Raw genomic sequence first — 17,976 nt, 5'->3', positions numbered from 1 at the left:
AGCAGATATAAATGAAATAGAGCAAAAACACAATAGAAAAGATCAATTAACTACTGTGTTTTTCAAAAAATAGAAAAACTTTTGGTTAGATTCATGATAAGAAAAAGAGAGAAAACTCAAATAAATCAGAAATCCTACACCTGAAACTAACATTACACTGTATGTTAACTAACTGGAATTTAAATAAAAATTTGAGAAAGAAAAAAAAAAACCCAAACCCTGTCTTATTAGTTGTCCTGCCAAGACGAAAAAACAGTATGGAATACAACTGTTATTATGTTGCCATCAGTTTTAAATATTTTAATGAATGACTTTATTGTATTTGTACCCTGAGGCTTTTTAAAGTTAAGGTCATATTGAAAAAAAAAATAAATTAAAAAAAAAAAGAAAAGACAGACATTACAATTGATCCCACAGATATACAGAGGACCATAAAACACTACTATGAACAATTATACACCAACAATTGGACAACCTGAAAGAAATGGATAAATTCTTAGAAACAAACACAGTCTACCAAGATGAATCATGAAGAAATAGAAAATATGAGCAAACCAATTACCAGTAAGAAAATTGAATCAGTAATCAAAGACCTCCCAATAAACAAAAGTCCACGACCAGGTTTCACTGGTAAATTCTACCCAACATTTAAAGAAGAATTAATACTAATCCTTATCAAACTCATCCAAAAAATAGAAGAAAAGAGAACACTTCTAAACTCATTTTACAAGATCAGCACTTACCCTGATACCAAACCACAGAAGGACAGTACAAGAAACAAAAATTATAGGCCAAGATCCCTGATGAACATACATACAAAATCCTCAACAAAATATTAGCAAACCAAATTCAACAATAACTTAAAAGGATCATATGCCATGATCAAGTGGGATTTATTTCAAGGGTGCAATAATGGTTCAACATCCACAAATTAATCAGTGAGATACACCACATTAACAAAATGAAGGATAAAAATCATGATTACCTTAATAGATATAGAAAAAGCACTTGATGAAATTCAACATCCTTTCATGATAAAAACTCTCAACAAACTGGGTATGGAGGGATGTACCTTAATATAATAAAGGCCACAGCTATGACAACATATGACAAGGTCTCAACATATAACAAGCTCACAGCTAACATCATAATCAACAGTGAAAAACTGAAACCATTTCCTCCAAGATCAGGAACAGGATAAGGAAGTCCACTCTTGCCACTTTTATTCAATATAATATTGTACGTCCTAACCAAAGCAATTAAGCAAAACAAAAGTGGGGGAGGGAGTTCATTCAAATTGGAAAGGAAGAAGTAAAATTGTCACTATATGCAGATGACATGATATTATATACAGAAAACCTTAAATACTCCATCAAAAAACCTGCTGGAATAAGCAAATGCAGTAATCTGTATCACAGGATACAAAAATCAATATACAAAAACCAGTTGTGTTTCTTTTTTTTTTTTTTTTAATTTTTTCAGTGTTTATTTACTTTTGAGAGACAGAAAGAGAGACAGAGCACGAGCAGGGGAGTGGCAGAGAGAGAGGGAGACACAGAAACCACAAACTGAAAACTCTAAGACACCGATGAAAGAAACTGAAGATGACACCAGCAAATGGAAAAATATTCTGTGGTTATGGATTAGAAAAATATTGTTAAAATGTGCACACTACTTAAAGCAAACTACAGATTCAAGCAATCCTTAGCAAAATTCCAATGGCATTTTTTACAGAATTAGAACAAACAATCCAAAAAGTTGAATCTAGAAATTTGTATCTAGAAATACCCCGTACGTATGTGGTCAGTTAGTTTACAACATAGGCACCAAAAATATACAAAGTTTATCTTCAATAAACGTGTTGGAAAAACGACAATAACATGCAAAAGAATGAAACTGGACCACTATCTGCACCATACACAAAAACTAACTCAAAATGGATTAAAGATTGAATGTAAGACCTAAAACCCTGAAACTCTTAGAATAAAACACAGAACGTATGCTCCTTGATTGGTGTTAGTGATTTTTTTTATTTGACCCCAAAAACAAAGGCAACAATAACAAAAATAAACAAGTAGGACTATATCAAACGAGAAAGCTTCCGTACAGCAAAGGAAACCATCAACAAAATGAAAAGGCAATCTACAGAATGGGAGAAAATATTTGCAAATCATATCTGATAAAGGAGTAATATCCAAAATATATAAAGAACTCTTACAACTCAATAGCAAAACCCCGATCGATCCAATTAAAAACTATCAGAAGATATGAACATTTTCCCAAAGACATACAGGTGACATGGAAAGGTACTCAACATCAGTAATCATCAGGGAAATGCAAATCAAAACTACAATGATATATCACCTCACAGCTATTAGAACAGCTATTATCAAAAAGGCAAGAAATAACAAGTGTTGGCAGAATGTGGAAAAAAGGAAACCCTTATGCAGTGTTGTTGGGAATGAAAATTAGTATAGCCACTATGGAAAACAGTTAAAATTAAAATTAGATATACCATATGATTCAGAAATTCCACTTCTGGAAACAAAATCACTATGCTAAAGAAATGTCTGCACACCCCCCTCCATGTTCACTATGGCATTATTTACAATAGCCAATATAGTGAAACAACCTAAATGCCCATCAGTGGATGAATAAAGAAAATGTAGTATGTGTGTGTATATATATATAATGGAAAACTATTCCATTATAATAAACAAGGAAATTCTGCTGTTAGTGACAACACGGATGGACCCCGAGGGCATTATGTTAAATGAAATAAGTCAGATAGAGAAAGACAAAAATTCTACTTATATGTAGAATCTAAACAAAACAAAACACCAAACTCACAGATATAGAGAACAGATTGGTGGTTGCCAGAGGTGGTGATGGGGTAAGGTGAAATTGATGAAGAGTGCAATTGGTGAAAACTTCCAGTTATAAAATAAGTAAGTCATGGGGATGTAATGTAAAGCATGGTGACTACAGTTAATATTACTATCTTGTATATTTAAAAATACTAAGAGAGAGCTTAAAAGTCCTCATCACTAGAAAAAACAATTGTACCTATGCATGGTGATGGATGCTAACTAGACTTGTGGTGATTATACATATCATTATGTTGTACACTTGAAATGAAACGTTATAAGTCAATTATATCTCACTTTTAAAAAATGGAGAAAATGTGAATAGACCCAAACAAGGCAATTCAATCAGTAATGACACACCTCCCACAAATAAAAGTCCAGGACTAGATGGCTTCATTGGTGAAATCTACAGAACAATTACCAATCCCTTTCAAACTCTTCCAAAAAAATAGAAGCGGAAGGAGCACTTCCAAACTCCTTTTACCAGGCCAGCATTACCCTGATACCAAAGCCAGGTAAGGATACTACAAGAGAACTACAGGCCAATATCCCTGTTGAATACAAATGCAAAAATTTTCAATACATACTAGCTAACCTAAATTCAATAGTACGTTAAAATGACCACGTATCATGACCAAGTGGGATTTATTCTGGGAATGCAAAAATGGTTCAACATCCACAAATCAATAAGTGTGACATACCACAGTAATAGAATAAAAGACAAAAATCATGGTTGTTTCAATAGATGCAGAGAAAGTACTTGACAAAATTCAACATTTTCTCACGATAAAAGCTCTCAACAGACTGGGTATAGAAGAAACACACCTCAACAGAATAAAAGCCATATATGACAAACCCACACTTAACATCACACTCCGTCGTAAAAGGTTGAAAACTTTTCCTCTAAAATCACAAAAAAAGGCAAAGGTGCCTACTCTCACCACTCCTATTCAATACTGCACTGAAAGTCCTAGACAGAGCAATTAGGCAAGAAAAAAAAAAAAGCATGCAAATTGGAAAGGAAGAGGTAAAATTATCTCTATTTGCTGATGATATGAGCTTGCAGACAGAAAATCCTTAAGAATCCACCAAAATACTGTTAGAATAAACAAATTCAGGAAAGTTGCAGGATATAAAACCAACATGCAAAAATCAGCTGCATTTCTATGCACTAACAGTAAACTATCTGAAAATAAAGAAGACAATCCCATTTACAACTGCATCAAAAACAATAAAATACATAGGAAAAATTTAACCAAGGAAGTGAAAGACCTAAATAACAAAAGCTGTAACACACTGATGAAAGAAATTAAAGAGGGCACAAATAAATGGAAAGATATCCTGCATTCATGGATCAGAAGAGTTAACATTAAAATGTGCATACTACCCAATGTCATCTATAGACTGAATGCACTCCCTATCAAAATTCTAATGATGTTGTAATAGAAAAAAATAAAAAATAAATAGAAAAAAATAAATAGAAAAAAATCCTAAACTTTGCATGAAACCCCACATAACCAAAGCAATCTTGGGAAAGAACAAAGCTGGAGGCATCACACTTTTTGATTTCAAACTGTATTACAAAGCTATTACACTATATTACATTCTCTTCTAAAGCTAATATATATATTGCTATAGCAATCAAAACAGTATAGTACTGATATAAAAAATAGATCTGGGAGATTGATACCTAGGCAAATACCTTTGTTAAAATTCATTACACTGTACTTTTAAGATCTGTGTATTTTATCACATGCAAAATCAATCTCAGTAAGAAACCAAACCAAAACGATAAACACGATATAAATGTGCAAAAAGAAAGCTCACATAACATAGGGCTAACCTCCCCAATAGATAAATTGTTTCTAGAAATCAGTAAGGTCAACTACCCCCAAGCAATAGAAAAATAAGCAAAGTACAGTTCACAGAAAAGGAAATAAAAGGAAACACTAAAGATTCTTAATCTCATTAAAATATTCTCAACTTTACTCATAATAAGAAATGAAAATCCTAAGTACACAGGAAGGATATTTTTCATCCATCATCGTTGGCCACCCTTGGTTAGTGAAAGTATGGGAAAGTAAAGAATTATGGCAGTTACTTTGGCAATATCTATCAGAAATATAATTGCATATGGCCTTTGACTTGGTAATTCCATTTCTGGGAACATACCATTCCCTCCCATCCTCAGAATACTCACATAGGTCCCAGTGGTAGGGACCACCACAGTATTTGGAACAGCAAACACTTAGGAACAACCATACCTGTGGCACATTGTCATGCTAACATACTCTCTAGCTGTGAAAAGGAGTTAGGGAGCTCCCTGGGTACTGAGATGCAAACGATTCCAGGATGTATTAGCCGAAAAAGTCAAATGTCAGACGCCGTGTACAATATTCAACCTTTAGTGCAAAGGGCAGGGATAATAATATATGAGCACTTTTTCTTAGAAAGCACCTCTGCAAAATTAGCTAAGAAAGCACTTCGAGCGATTACCAGTAAAGAACAGATTACCAGTGAGGAACCAGGAAGATGGGGAAAGGAAAACAATGTTTATTCTCTACTTTTCATATTTTCTCTTCCAATTTTTAACCATGTCAATGTTTTATTTGTGTCAAATTTAGCATAGACAGAGAGGGAAAGGAAAAGGGAGGGGAGGAGAGAGAGGAGAGAGACGGAGAGGAGGGAATGCAAATGAGTAAATGGATTCTGGAAAGCCCAGAGCCAAATGCTCTTCAGCTCCTAAATATATGAGCAAAAGTAAAATCCTATTTTTTTTTTTAAGTTAAAAAAAAATCTGGTTCAGGACATTATCAGTGCGTAGCCTTCTTTCTAGAGGGGAATTCAGAGGGGGAAGCCAGTAGCCAACTATTCCAAAGGCCACCCCTGTCGTGCAATAACCTTTGAGCCGCACCGCTCCAGGAGCTGCTTCTTCAGGCATCCCTCGAAACCTTCCTCTGAGCCACAAAGGGGAAGCTGGCTCTAGGGAAGACCCTCTTCCCGCAGGAGGACACGGTATCAGAGTGTCCTTATGGCTTTCGAAAGCAGCTACAGTTTATCACCCAGGGTGTGAGCCCCTCAAGTCCCTGCAAATGTCAGGATACATGGTAAATCCCAAAACAGCAGAAGGCCCCAGTATGGCCTAGTGACATCTTAGGAGTGAGAAAGCAGATTAGGTTAGGCCGCCTGGGTATTTTTTTAACCCCATCTTTCAGCTTCTAGAGGAAAAAAAAAAAAAAAAAGAAAAAACCATGGACTTCTCTAATTATGCCGCTATGCTTACCCACTCTGTGGAATTTAGAAAGTACTGAACTTGGGCTTCCGGTGTAGTGTCACAATAAGCCTTGGGAACTGGAGAAGGTAGCTCTTTTGCTAGAGTTGACCCTTCCCGACAGACATGGTTCAGAGTCTTGACCCAGCGTAAGTTATGGCTTTGCCATTAGAACAGGAAGTTGAGACAAAGATTTTTAAAATACACATTATAAAATCTCTCAGGTGCTCTGGGAGGCCAGAAGACTGACCAGACATTGGTCGTTCAGTTCAACTACCGGTGAAGGACAGTTAGGAGAGCCATGTAAGAAAGAAACGTTCACAAGCACAACCCTATTTTAGAAGAAGCACCTAGTTGAGTGTCTGGATAGTATCAATTTTCAGCTTCAGTTGAACTATATGAACACCCTCTGAAACGTGAGGAAGGCTCTTTTCTTTTACCTCGTCACTTGTTTTGTTTTGTCCTGTTTCACTCTCCGATGAACTAAAGCCAGGTTATGATTGGTTTACTCACAGCGTGAAGACAGAACACCTCCGACTGCCTCTGTCCAGCCAGCTGCACAAGGTGGTCTTCCAGGATGAATCTGTTGATCGAAGCGCCCCACGTGAGTATCGGTGCCGTAAAGCAGGCCGCAAAGCTGAGACTCCACCTACGCACGAGGAGGAGGAGTAATTCAACATTAGGTGCTTCTCGATGAGATTATGCCAAGTAAAAGGAGCCAGACCCAAAAAGACAAGTACCGTATGGCCCCACTGCTATGAGGTGCTTAGAGTCCTCAAACCCATAGAGACAGAAAGGAGACTGGGGGTTAACAGGGGCCCGGGGATGGGAGAATGGGGACTCAGTGTTTAATGGGTATGCAGTTTCAGTTTGGGAAGGTGGAAAGAGGTCCGTAGACAGATGCTGGTGATGGTTCCACAGCACTGTGAATGTACTTACTGCCCCTGGATTGTACACTTAAACCTCATGAAGACGGTAAGTGTTACGTTACATATATTTTACTACAATTTTTTTAAAAAAGGAAACTACCTGTAGTATTACATATTTTTTAAAAGGTAAGGTAGTTCTCATACAGAAGGAGGGCTCCATTGGATTCATGAAATTAATGTTCTTGGCCTAAAACAAGTGTGGTCTGAAAGAGTAATTCCCGGTCTCCCACTCAATGATAACATCCTTAAATCTAACATCCTCACGTTTTCAAGATCTTCTGACAGATTTCCAGCCTACCATTTTAAGAATTTTTTTTTTCAACGTTTATTTATTTTTGGGACAGAGAGAGACAGAGCATGAACGGGGGAGGGGCAGAGAGAGAGGGAGACACAGAATCGGAAACAGGCTCCAGGCTCTGAGCCATCAGCCCAGAGCCCGACGCGGGGCTCGAACTCATGGACCGCGAGATCGTGACCTGGCTGAAGTCGGACGCTTAACCGACTGCGCCACCCAGGCGCCCCTCCAGCCTACCATTTTAAATGGAAAAGTAGTACTTGGCTCCAAATAATTTATACCCTTAGAAAACTTACATACCCTTATTGGGGGTGTGATGTTAACATAGCCCACATTGGGCATGAAAACCTTTAAAAGTTATTTCATTTTCCCTTCCTTCAAAAAGAAATGTGTCCAAGAAGTGCCTAGATGAAATGTGTAGGTCCCATGTGACTCATGTCTGGTAATGTGAGTGCTGAGTACGATCCTGAGAACAAGTCAAACAAAAAGGCGATACCAATAAAGGAACATGTGGTGTTTGTGGAGACTAACTGTCCCTCCTTTCCGACCAACGTATTTGTTGAAAGTTGTAGGATTTTAAAATTCTATTGTCTATTTTTTTAAGCTTGTTTATTTTGAGAGAGAGAGAGAGAGAGAGAGAGAGAGAGAGAGAGACATAGAGAAACAGAACATCAGCAGCGTAGGGGCAGAGAGAGAGGGAGAGAGAGAATCCCAAGCAGACTCTGCACTATCAGCACAGAGCCTGATGTGGGACTCGATCCCACGAACCGAGAGATCATGACCTGAGCCGAAAACAAGAGCTGGACGCTTATCAGACCGAGCCACCCATGTGCCCCTTATTGTCTGTTTTTTATATCACAGATTTGTGTGTCTCTGGATTGACTGCTATTTCTCTTTTGCACACACACGCCTTACTTCCTCTTCCTGTCCTGTGCCCACCACTTTGCCTTCCCCTCACCCTAGAGACACTTAGGAAACAGCAGCTGAAAGGGAACCAAAGGTAAAAAAAAGAAAAAGAAAAAAATGAACGAGGACAAGAAAACAACGGATGGCAGATGTCTTAAAAATGTGGGTGACATCCCTCCCGTCCCCTTTCCCAACTGATGGCCTTGACTTCTCCATCCCTGAGAAAAACGCACCAGAAATGAACCTGCGGGGGTTCCCGCCACCGCCTCACCTGCCAGGTGCTCTGCCTTCCCGCTTGTTTGCACAGACTGGCTCTCCCTCCTGTGCGCCTGCCTCTGACTCCGTCTGCTCCTGCACGCCCAAGCGCCTCGCTCCAGCTGCTCCTTCATTTACCTTCTCCGTCACCACTTTCCCACGCTCCTCTGTTAGATCGTTCTCACCAGCCTCCAAAAGGTGGTCTCACAAAGCAGAACCTCCTCTGGGCCCCACGTCACCCATTAGAGTGCGCCTCATTCCGTCGCACTCCTTTGCAGCAATGGCTCCGGATCAAATCGTTTGTCCCCGGGGTCTCCAAATCCCCTCCTCCCAGTCTCCCTTGAACCCGCTCCAGTAAGCCTTCACTCCTACCACGCCACTGACACGCCTCCAGTCAAGGCCACCAGTGATGTCCAAAACCGCCCCTGGCCTCCTCTCCCTCCCAGCCGGCCCCATCTGCCGCCTTCGCTTGAAGACAACCGCGTGCTTCCAACTGCTCGGGCCACGATCCTTTCAGTCGTTCTTAATTCCTCTAACGTAGCGGATGGCTCTGCCGTCACACTGCGCTCAGAGACCGACCGCTTGCCACGCACACCCCCGTTGGCACCCGGGTCTGGACCACCATCACCCACCGGCACTACCTCAACAACCTCTTAACCCATCTCCTGCTTCTACCCGTGACTCTTACACGGTAGCCGAAGTGACGCATGTAAAATTACGTCAGCACAAGCACATCAGTTTTCTGCTTGAAATCCCGCAATGGCTATCAGATTCAACGTCAAAAAAGACCTACTCGGTCTGGACCCCGTTACTTTCCTAGTGTCATCTAATCTTCTTCCTCCTTCATTCCACTCCATCCTCTGTGCTCTTCTCACAATGTATCAGGAATGCTCTCGCCTCAGGGCCTTTGAACTGGCCAACACTTATGCCTAGAAAGCAAATCCCTCATGTTATCTGTGTCACTCATTCTCTCACTTCCTTCAAGTTTTTGTCCAAGTACTTTTGCTGATGTCCACAGCTCTTTAGTACATTCTTGGGTACCATATGATTAACTTTATGTTATGTGCTTATTATGTACTTATTTATGTATCTCTATTGCTAGAAGGTAAGCTCCATAACAAGAAGGATTTCTGCTTTACTAACTCATTCCAAGAATGCATGTACATAGTAGACACACTATACAAATCTCATTGAATGAATGGACTAATTGACTAATGAAGAGTCTCCAAGCAGAATTAACAAATAGCCATTCCTTCTTCCATCTGTCTGACGTCAACTATAAATATGGCCAAAATGGAACCCATATTTATGGAGCACATAAAACTGTGATTTGGGCCACTGTTAAATACTCGGGCTTCACTGCACTGAATATTTGGAGCCACCATGTGGAGACAGTTATTAAATCCTTGTTGAATGGCAGGTTAAGTGGATGAATCCTCACTTTGCAGAGAAGGAAATGGTTCGGCAAATTTGTCCCTTGCCTTAGATTCTATCTCTAGAAATGGGTAGAAGCCAGATTGGAGCCTCAGTCTGTCTCACTCCAAAGTGCCACATTGTTGAGCTCCAGAGAAGAGACACAGAAACCAGACAGATGGGCAGCTACATCCCAGTTCTGCCTCGTGACTTGCTGTGGGACTCTAGGCATATTAGTTACCGTCCCTGAGCTGCACTGTCTCTACCTTTTTGGCATTTCATGCTACTGGGGTCATGATAGGTAGTATGGAGTGTTAACGGACACGTGTATCTGGACTCAAATAGATGGGTAAGTGTTTTACACAGTAATCACACTGTCCTAAAACCACTACAAAACCAATATGAATGTCCTGAAAATATCACTGACTGAATGTATATGAGAAACAGAAAAATATATTTCAGTTACTTTTAAAAACACTGTATTTTCATGACCCACTTTTTAAAAATATTAAAACAGAGAATGTTATTGAAAGGTTAGAAATCTTACAGGATTATAAGAGCTTCTAAGGTGTTTTTTCTGCAACATTATCTTTTATTGCTTGAAGTCCCTCAGGCAGTTTGTGGGTTTGGGGGTCCTGTATATTTTTCTGCTGTACACCAAAATATTATTTATTAATATTAGCTTGAATTTGTAAAGTGCTCTGAGTTCCTCAAATAAGAAATAGAAGGGGAAGTTCTTTGTTAATTGCAATTAACAACTCTTTCTTGAGCCAGAAAATTCTGGCTTTAAGATTTGATCAGACTCCTCAATTTCTAATGAAGTGCATTAAACAAGACAATTATGCCAAAATAATGAGAAATGACACAGTCGACTCTGAAATCTGCTAAACGTTTTACCAGGTGAAGAAAAAAATGACTTGAAAATTCCCTCATCCTTCACCTCTACATCCCTTCCTCTATGCTTGGACTCTGGCTGTGGCTGAGCATCTAGGAAGCAGGTGCACTGGGAAGCCAGCCAGGGGAAGCTCAGGAGTGGGGTCCATCCAGGGCTTTCCCCAGGGCCCCGTTGTTACTTTCCGTCTGTCAGGACGGACAAAAGTGGGAGACGCCAAGAGCTGGAGGCTTCCTCTGAGCTCCCCATTTGGATGCCAACAGAAGGTAAAGGTTCGTCAGACTGAGCTGCTGACCTGATGGCGCATCTCTGTCAAGCTGAGGGGTGCGGGCTGGGCAGGTGGAGGGTCATGGTCCCTGCTGTCCCTCTTCAGCCCTCACTCCTCCCTGGGAACACTGCTGAAAGGAAAACCAGGCCCAGGTTCCAAAAAGACACCATTTGACTCTGGTGTAGCAGCAGATCCTGCTTCTCTGAGGCCAGATCTTTATATAGTTTGGGGGACCTTTTTTAGGAAAATTAGGTTTAAATGTTTAGAAGGAGTCAAAAAAATCACAACACATCACTAGCGTACAAAAGAAAATTCTCAAACACCACCCGGAGCTTTGAATGGGGTAATGCGGCCACTTCAGCTCACAAAAGGTCCTCTCTGTATACGAGTCTTGTCAGAAGCAAGCAGAAATATACTTTCAGGCCAAATCTGAAGCATTCTTTTCAGATCCTCCTGCTCTCTGGAAGTCTCAAGTCAAGAATAAAAACAGGGGAAAACAGAAAAAAAAGAGGGCAAACTCCACCTTGAGGTTGTGATGGAGTTCGAGCGGGAAGGAAAGAGGAGGAAGGAAACCCCCAGGGGTTGGAAGCTACTGGTAACAGTGTCCACCCACAGCTTGTGGTTAAATCGGCCCAAACGGTGATGCTCCATGCCTGGCACTTAGGCCCGAGGCAGACACTTAGGCTGGGCAGTTGTCAGAAGGATCAGTTCTTGAGCCCCTCGGCAGACTCGTGAAACCAGACGCTCTGGACGTGGGGCCAGTGGTCACCACGGGAATTCTGGTGCACACTTGAGAAGCACTGGTCCGGTGTCGGTGCCGGATCCTGGGATTTCACCAGCTCCCAGGCGCTTACACTGTGCAGGGAAGGCTGGGACCATCTGTCTTTCCTTCCACGCGGGAGCAATTTCAGTTAATCCAGTGCCACGTGGACATAAATCACTTTCCTTCTTTCAGTTGTGGCCCCAGGAGTGGGTATGTTAATACAGCCAAATTTGCAAGCCGCTCCATTACCATCCCTCATCACCTCACCACTTTTCCCGCCTCCGTCACGGGCCTGGCTGATGTGGCCGATGAGGCCCAGTCTGGTAGGAGTCTTGCTTTCTGTCAACAGAATGTTCCCTGTTAGTTCTCCTAACAGATTCCTCTGTGCTTTACTCTTTCAGGTGGGTACGCATTTTCTCAGCTAGAACAAGGTGTGATTACTCAGGAAGAACTCATCCGTTCTTATGACGCTACTAAAATCAAAACCAGTGAGAGCTTATAGTCCGATCTCTTCTGAGTCCAGCTACGAGTGAGGTTTGGACCACATCCTGTGTTCTCATGTCCTTCCCCGAGACCGTAGAACGTGCCAACGCCCCCAAATGCTCATTTCTTGTGGCTCTGGCCAATTTGTTATTTATGTATCGACGGAGTCACAATCCTTGGATATAAATAATGGGGGAAGCCTATTTGCTTTTTTTAAAATTTGCGTTCAATGTTTCACCTAACTTGTTTACTTTTTTGTGGTTGTGAGATAATCAGTTCAGTCTGAAGTATAAAATTAAAAGCATTCTGTTTCACCAAAACTTAAGCTCTGGTATAAGTTGTTTTGGGAGAAAAGGTAAAGAATGTCATGATGAATAAGCCTCCCTTACTTAACTGCAAACGAGTCACCCACAAACTCTGTACTTTGAAAACTCACAGACTAAGGTAGAGCGTATAAAGGCAGAATATAAAATATTTTTCTAAGTAGGATGTCCTGTCACTTTGAATCATATTTTACTTGTACAATATCTGCACGGTACTCTTGATTTCAATGAATTCAAATAGGTAGAAAATACCCTAATCTCAGGCTTCAAAATCAGTGGGCAGGAATCAACATATCCCATTTTCTGTACACTGAATGTAATGTCCATTACATTAGGACTTAGTAGGAAATTCAACCACAATCATTCTTGGGACTGTGCCTCAGGCGTCTACCAGCTTTCCAGGGTTTCATACAGTGCACAGCATCGGGACACCCCTCTGTTCTTCTGTCGTCTTCCCACACAGGTCACCACTGAAACAAATGGTTTATTTTGGTCACTTTATGAGGCTTTTGAGCCAGGTATGGGAAACTGAAACCCTTGAGGAGGCTGGAAATCCCACGCCTGTTAATGATTCTGGGTCACTAATTCTGAGATGTGGGAGAGCTTTTTTCCCTATACATCCAAAGAATTCTCAGATACCAGCCAGGTGTCCTACAATTCAACTCGATTCTGACACTATCTACCTGGAAGATGGCATCAGATCCCACAAGTTAAGGACTCGGCCCCACAAGACTGCCCCTCCCTACACATACACACTTCAGATGCCAATCCCAAGTCCAGAATATCACCCGTGCTTCTAACCAACTGGTTATAAATCAAAGGTTCCCATGACACCCTTCTTGGGTTCAATTAATTAGCTAGAGCAGCTCATGGAACTCAGAATACCCATCTACTCATTAGATTACCAATTTATTACAAAGGATATTAAATAATATGAAAGAATATGATTCAACAGCCAGATGAAGAAATACACAGGGCAAGGTCCCAAACAAAGCAGTTTCTGTCTGTCTCAGTGGAGTTTGGGCCCAGCATGTTAACACATGGAAACATTCTGGTTCACCAGCCCAGAAGTTCTCCAAAACCTTTCATTTGGGTTTATACGGAGGCTTCATTACATGAAGGCATGACTGATTAAATTACTGGCCATTGGTAACTGATTCAACTCCACTCCTTCCCCCTCCTCAGAAAGGGGTAGGTGAGACTCAGAGTTCCAACCCTCTATTTATTGTTGGTTCCCCTGGCAACCAGGCCCCGTCCTTAGGTGCTTTCTAAAAGTAACTTCACTAACATAAACCCAATTGTGATAGAAAGGGATTTATTAGGAATAAAAAGACAGCATTTCGCCTCTAAGGGTCTAAAGCATTTTCAGGAACTGATGACATAATAAAACAAAAGACGTTCTCATTGCTCTTATCACTCAGGGAATCCCAAGGGTTTTGGTTGCTGTGGGCCAGGAACCATGGACAAAGACCAAATAAATATATATGAGAAATATATGTTGGTCATTCACATGACCATCTTGACCAAATACATACTTCTTATAAATCACAATATTGCACATGTGGTCTAACATCACCAGCAAACATTCCTCTCCTGGAACACATTATCATTCCAGGGCACGTTGAGGTAATGAACAGATAGCTTTCAAATTCCTCCTGTAGTCCAAAGTCCCCTTTCTCACCCCCATTCTATTTAGTGAGTTTTTAAAAGCAAAAACCAGAATTTTTAAAGGTGGAACCTTTATTTTCTATCCTATCAAAGGACTCCTCTGAGGAAATAATCCAAAAAGCCTGATAACTGTTGGAATGGAGACAACAAGAAAAACATGGGGAGAAAAATCTAATTAATATCTCAAAAAGTTATCCATGAATGGATAAACAAAATGTGGTATGTCCGTACAACGGAATATTATCTGACCATAACAAGTAATGAAATACTAATATATGCATAACACGGATAAACTTTAAAAACATTATGCTAGGGGTGCCTGGGTGGCGCAGTCAGTTAAGCGTCCGACCTCAGCTCAGGTCACGATCTCACGGTCCGTGAGTTCGAGCCCCGCGTTGGGCTCTGGGCTGATGGCTCAGAGCCTGGAGCCTGTTTCTGATTCTGTGTCTCCCTCTCTCTCTGCCCCTCCCCCGTTCATGCTCTGTCTCTCTCTGTCCCAAAAATAAAAATAAACGCTGAAAAAAAAAAATTATGCTAAGTAAAAAAAACAAAAGCCAATCAGAAAAGGCCACATATAATATTCCATTGGGAAGTTCATGAGCAAAACTATAGATATATAAAGGAGATTAGTAGTTGCTTAGTGCCGGTGGGAAGATGAAGGGGAAAGGGTTAATATCAAAAAGGTACAGGGTTTCTTTTTGAGGTGACAAGCATGTTCTAAAATTGACTGCAGTAATAGTTGCCCATATTAAAATGAATATATTGGAAAACCATTGAATCCTATAATTTAAATGGATGAATTGGTGATTTAAACCTCAATAAAGCTATTTTTAAAAATAATACAGGGTAATTCTATTTCCAATCATAATGTACTAGACATGCCTTCCTACTTAAAACCATTAGAAAATTGGAAAAATATATGAGAAAAATATTTTCAGACATTGGACAAAGGGCAGCATAGGGATATAATCCCTAAGAGAAAGGAATTAAAAGCCATACTATTTCCCAGGCTTTCTTCCTAGAGGCATTTTCCAGACCAAGGTACAGGAAAGTAGTACCCAAGCAAAGCACAGTACTCTCAGTGAACTGGGGAAACTAAGCTAAAAATTTGGGGAGGCTGAGGCAGCTGATATTTTCTGGTTATAGTACTATTGAGAAAGGAGCTATACACAGAGCTGTAGACATTTCTTTAGGGATGTCACAGAGTGAATAACTAGATGCTCACCTACATATATGTGGAGTGGAACTCAATGACGATGGCAAAGACAGCTACCAGAGACATTTAAGCTGAACAATTCCTACAACTTCCACAGGATTCAATATTCAACCAAATAGGGTAGAAAGGGCTTGATGAATACTTGAGATATTCCACAAAGACCCCAGAGCCATACCTTAATAGTAAGGCTAAGCCAGCACTTAGAGCAAGAACTACGATAGACCCATAATCTTACTTTAACAAAGCTTATCTTAGGAAAGCTTAAAAATAAGCATCCAAATCATTAGGGGGATCCATAGTTAATTTAGCTGCCTGGAAGGAAAAACAAACCCTCCAGCAGCAGAAAACAGATCCACTTTAGTGTAATAGTAACAATGTCCAAATCTTGTCGAAAATACTCAAATAGATATTCAAAGCAGGAAAACCTAATCTGTAACCAAAATAGAAGTCAATGGAAGCAGTCCCAGAACTGACAGAGGTACTGGAATTGACAGACAAGAACTTTAAAATAACTATTACAAATATGTTTAAGGACTTCACATGAACACAATGAGGAAAGAAATTAAAACCATAAATGAAGAAATACATGAAACCTCTAGAGCTGAAAAGAATATACAATATGAAAATTTTATTGAATAAGTTTAGTAGATTAGACACTGCAGAATCAAATATATATATTTTATATATATGTGTATATATATATGTGTATATGTGTGTGTGTGTGTGTGTGTGTGTGTGTGTATATATATATATATATATATATATAAACTTGAACACAGCAGTAGAAACTATCCAAACTGAAACACAAAGAAAAAGGCTGAACAAAAACTGAAAAAGAGCAATTACCTGTAAGACAATATCAGTTTTACATGCAATTTTTTAGAATTGCAGATAGAGAAAGTAACAGAAAAAAAAATCACTGAAGAAATAAAGGTGGAAAATTTTCCAAGCATGATCTGAGAAGCATAGCCAACCCATGGCAGGCTAAACACACACAAACAAACAAAGCATAATAAATTTGCTGAAAATCAAGGATGAGGAGGAAAGTCTCAAAATTAGCCAGAAGGTTAAAAAAAATACATTATAAACTTAAGAAAGGAAAAGCAAATAGAAGATGACCATTGACTTCTCAGAGAAGCCAAAAGGAAATTTGCTGAAAGAAGAAAAAATATTGTCAATCTGAATTCTATTGCTAATGAAAATATCCTCCAAGATGAAAGGGGAAGGTAACGCATTTTCAGGCAAAAATTGAGACAGTTTATCACTAACAATCCTGACCTAACAGAAGAGGTTTAAAGGAAGTTGTTCAGGCAGAAAGAACATGGTAAGGGATGGAAAATCTGATCTACACAAAGGAATTAAAAAACTTCAAAAATGCGAATTCTTGGATAAACATAAGGAATTTTATTTTCTAATTAAAAAATTTGTTTCTATTTAGTGCACAATTAGTAACAATGTATTGTAGGGTTTATAACATATGTAGAAGTAAAACATATGCCAACAATAGCACAAAGGAAGGGAGAGAGAAAAGGAAAGAATAATTACCATACAGTTTCTACACTATATCTTACATGACATATTATTTAAACATAGCCTGTGGAAAATTAAAGAGGTACACTATAAATTGTAGGACAACCACTAAAAGCTTAAATAAAATGGAATGTCTAATGAAACATTTTATTGGATAAAATGGAATACTAAAAATAATCAAAAAGAAGGCAGGGAAAGTGGGGGTGGATGGAAAATAAGAGGAATAAAAAATAAATAGAAAGCTGGTGGATTTAAACCCACCTACACTGATAATTACATTAAGTATATATGGTTTAAATACTCCAAATGAAACTCAGATATTGTCAGACTCAACAAGAAAGCAAGATCCAACAATACGGCAGTGGCGAGAAATGCACTTTAAATATAAATACAGAAACACAGCTGTAGTGAGGTCAGATCCTTTGGAACACCCAGGAAATCAATCTGCAGACTGGCAAAAGGATCTCCACGGTCGGAGGGAGACAGCATGGCAGGTGCAAGCCTTATCTTAACAAACAAACCAAAGCACACCTAGTGAAAGGCCCAAACACTCCCCACTGCAGGCAAGGAGGAGCTCGGCAGAGGACTGAGCGGTGGGAAAGAGCAGCCAAAATGCAACAGCAGACTGCACACGGCATACCCCAGAAACACATCCTGAAGTACCAGGTACCTGGACCATGTATGACCCCTTTTCAATATAGCAGTATTCTCAGGTGCAGCACACATAACAAGCTTTTAAAACACGCAAAAGACAGAAACAGACAAAACGACAAGACAGAGGAATTCTCCCCAAAAGAAAGGCCAGGAAGAAATCAGTCTCTACATGCTCAAAACAGATATAAACAATATATCTGAACAAGAATTTAGAACAACGGTCATAAGACTACTAGCGGGGCT

The 17,976-nt window shown here is 39.8% G+C and overlaps 1 protein-coding gene across 9 annotated transcripts in view; it reads left to right on the top strand.

Annotated features, from left to right (window-relative positions):
* Positions 1 to 12,712, top strand: part of LOC106985516 (phospholipid-transporting ATPase IB-like) — a 213,921-nt gene extending 201,209 nt beyond the window's left edge. For 2 of the 9 annotated variants that reach the window (XM_027064576.2, XM_053209405.1), the window contains 2 exons: positions 6,654 to 6,742; positions 12,261 to 12,712. In XM_027064576.2, the coding sequence (XP_026920377.1) occupies positions 6,654 to 6,742; positions 12,261 to 12,361 (190 nt within the window). In that variant the 3' untranslated portion in view covers positions 12,362 to 12,712. The remainder of the gene's footprint in view (positions 1 to 6,653; positions 6,743 to 12,260) is intronic. The other 7 variants (XM_027064577.2, XM_027064573.2, XM_027064572.2 and 4 more) reach the window with 5 other exon arrangements.
* The last annotated feature ends 5,264 nt before the right edge of the window (positions 12,713 to 17,976 follow it).

This window comes from Acinonyx jubatus, chromosome A1 (genome assembly GCF_027475565.1).
Source record: "Acinonyx jubatus isolate Ajub_Pintada_27869175 chromosome A1, VMU_Ajub_asm_v1.0, whole genome shotgun sequence".
In the NCBI taxonomy this organism is placed as follows: Eukaryota; Metazoa; Chordata; class Mammalia; order Carnivora; family Felidae; genus Acinonyx; species Acinonyx jubatus.
Note: the sequence above shows the minus strand (reverse complement) of the source record. Positions and strands in the feature narration are given on the sequence as shown.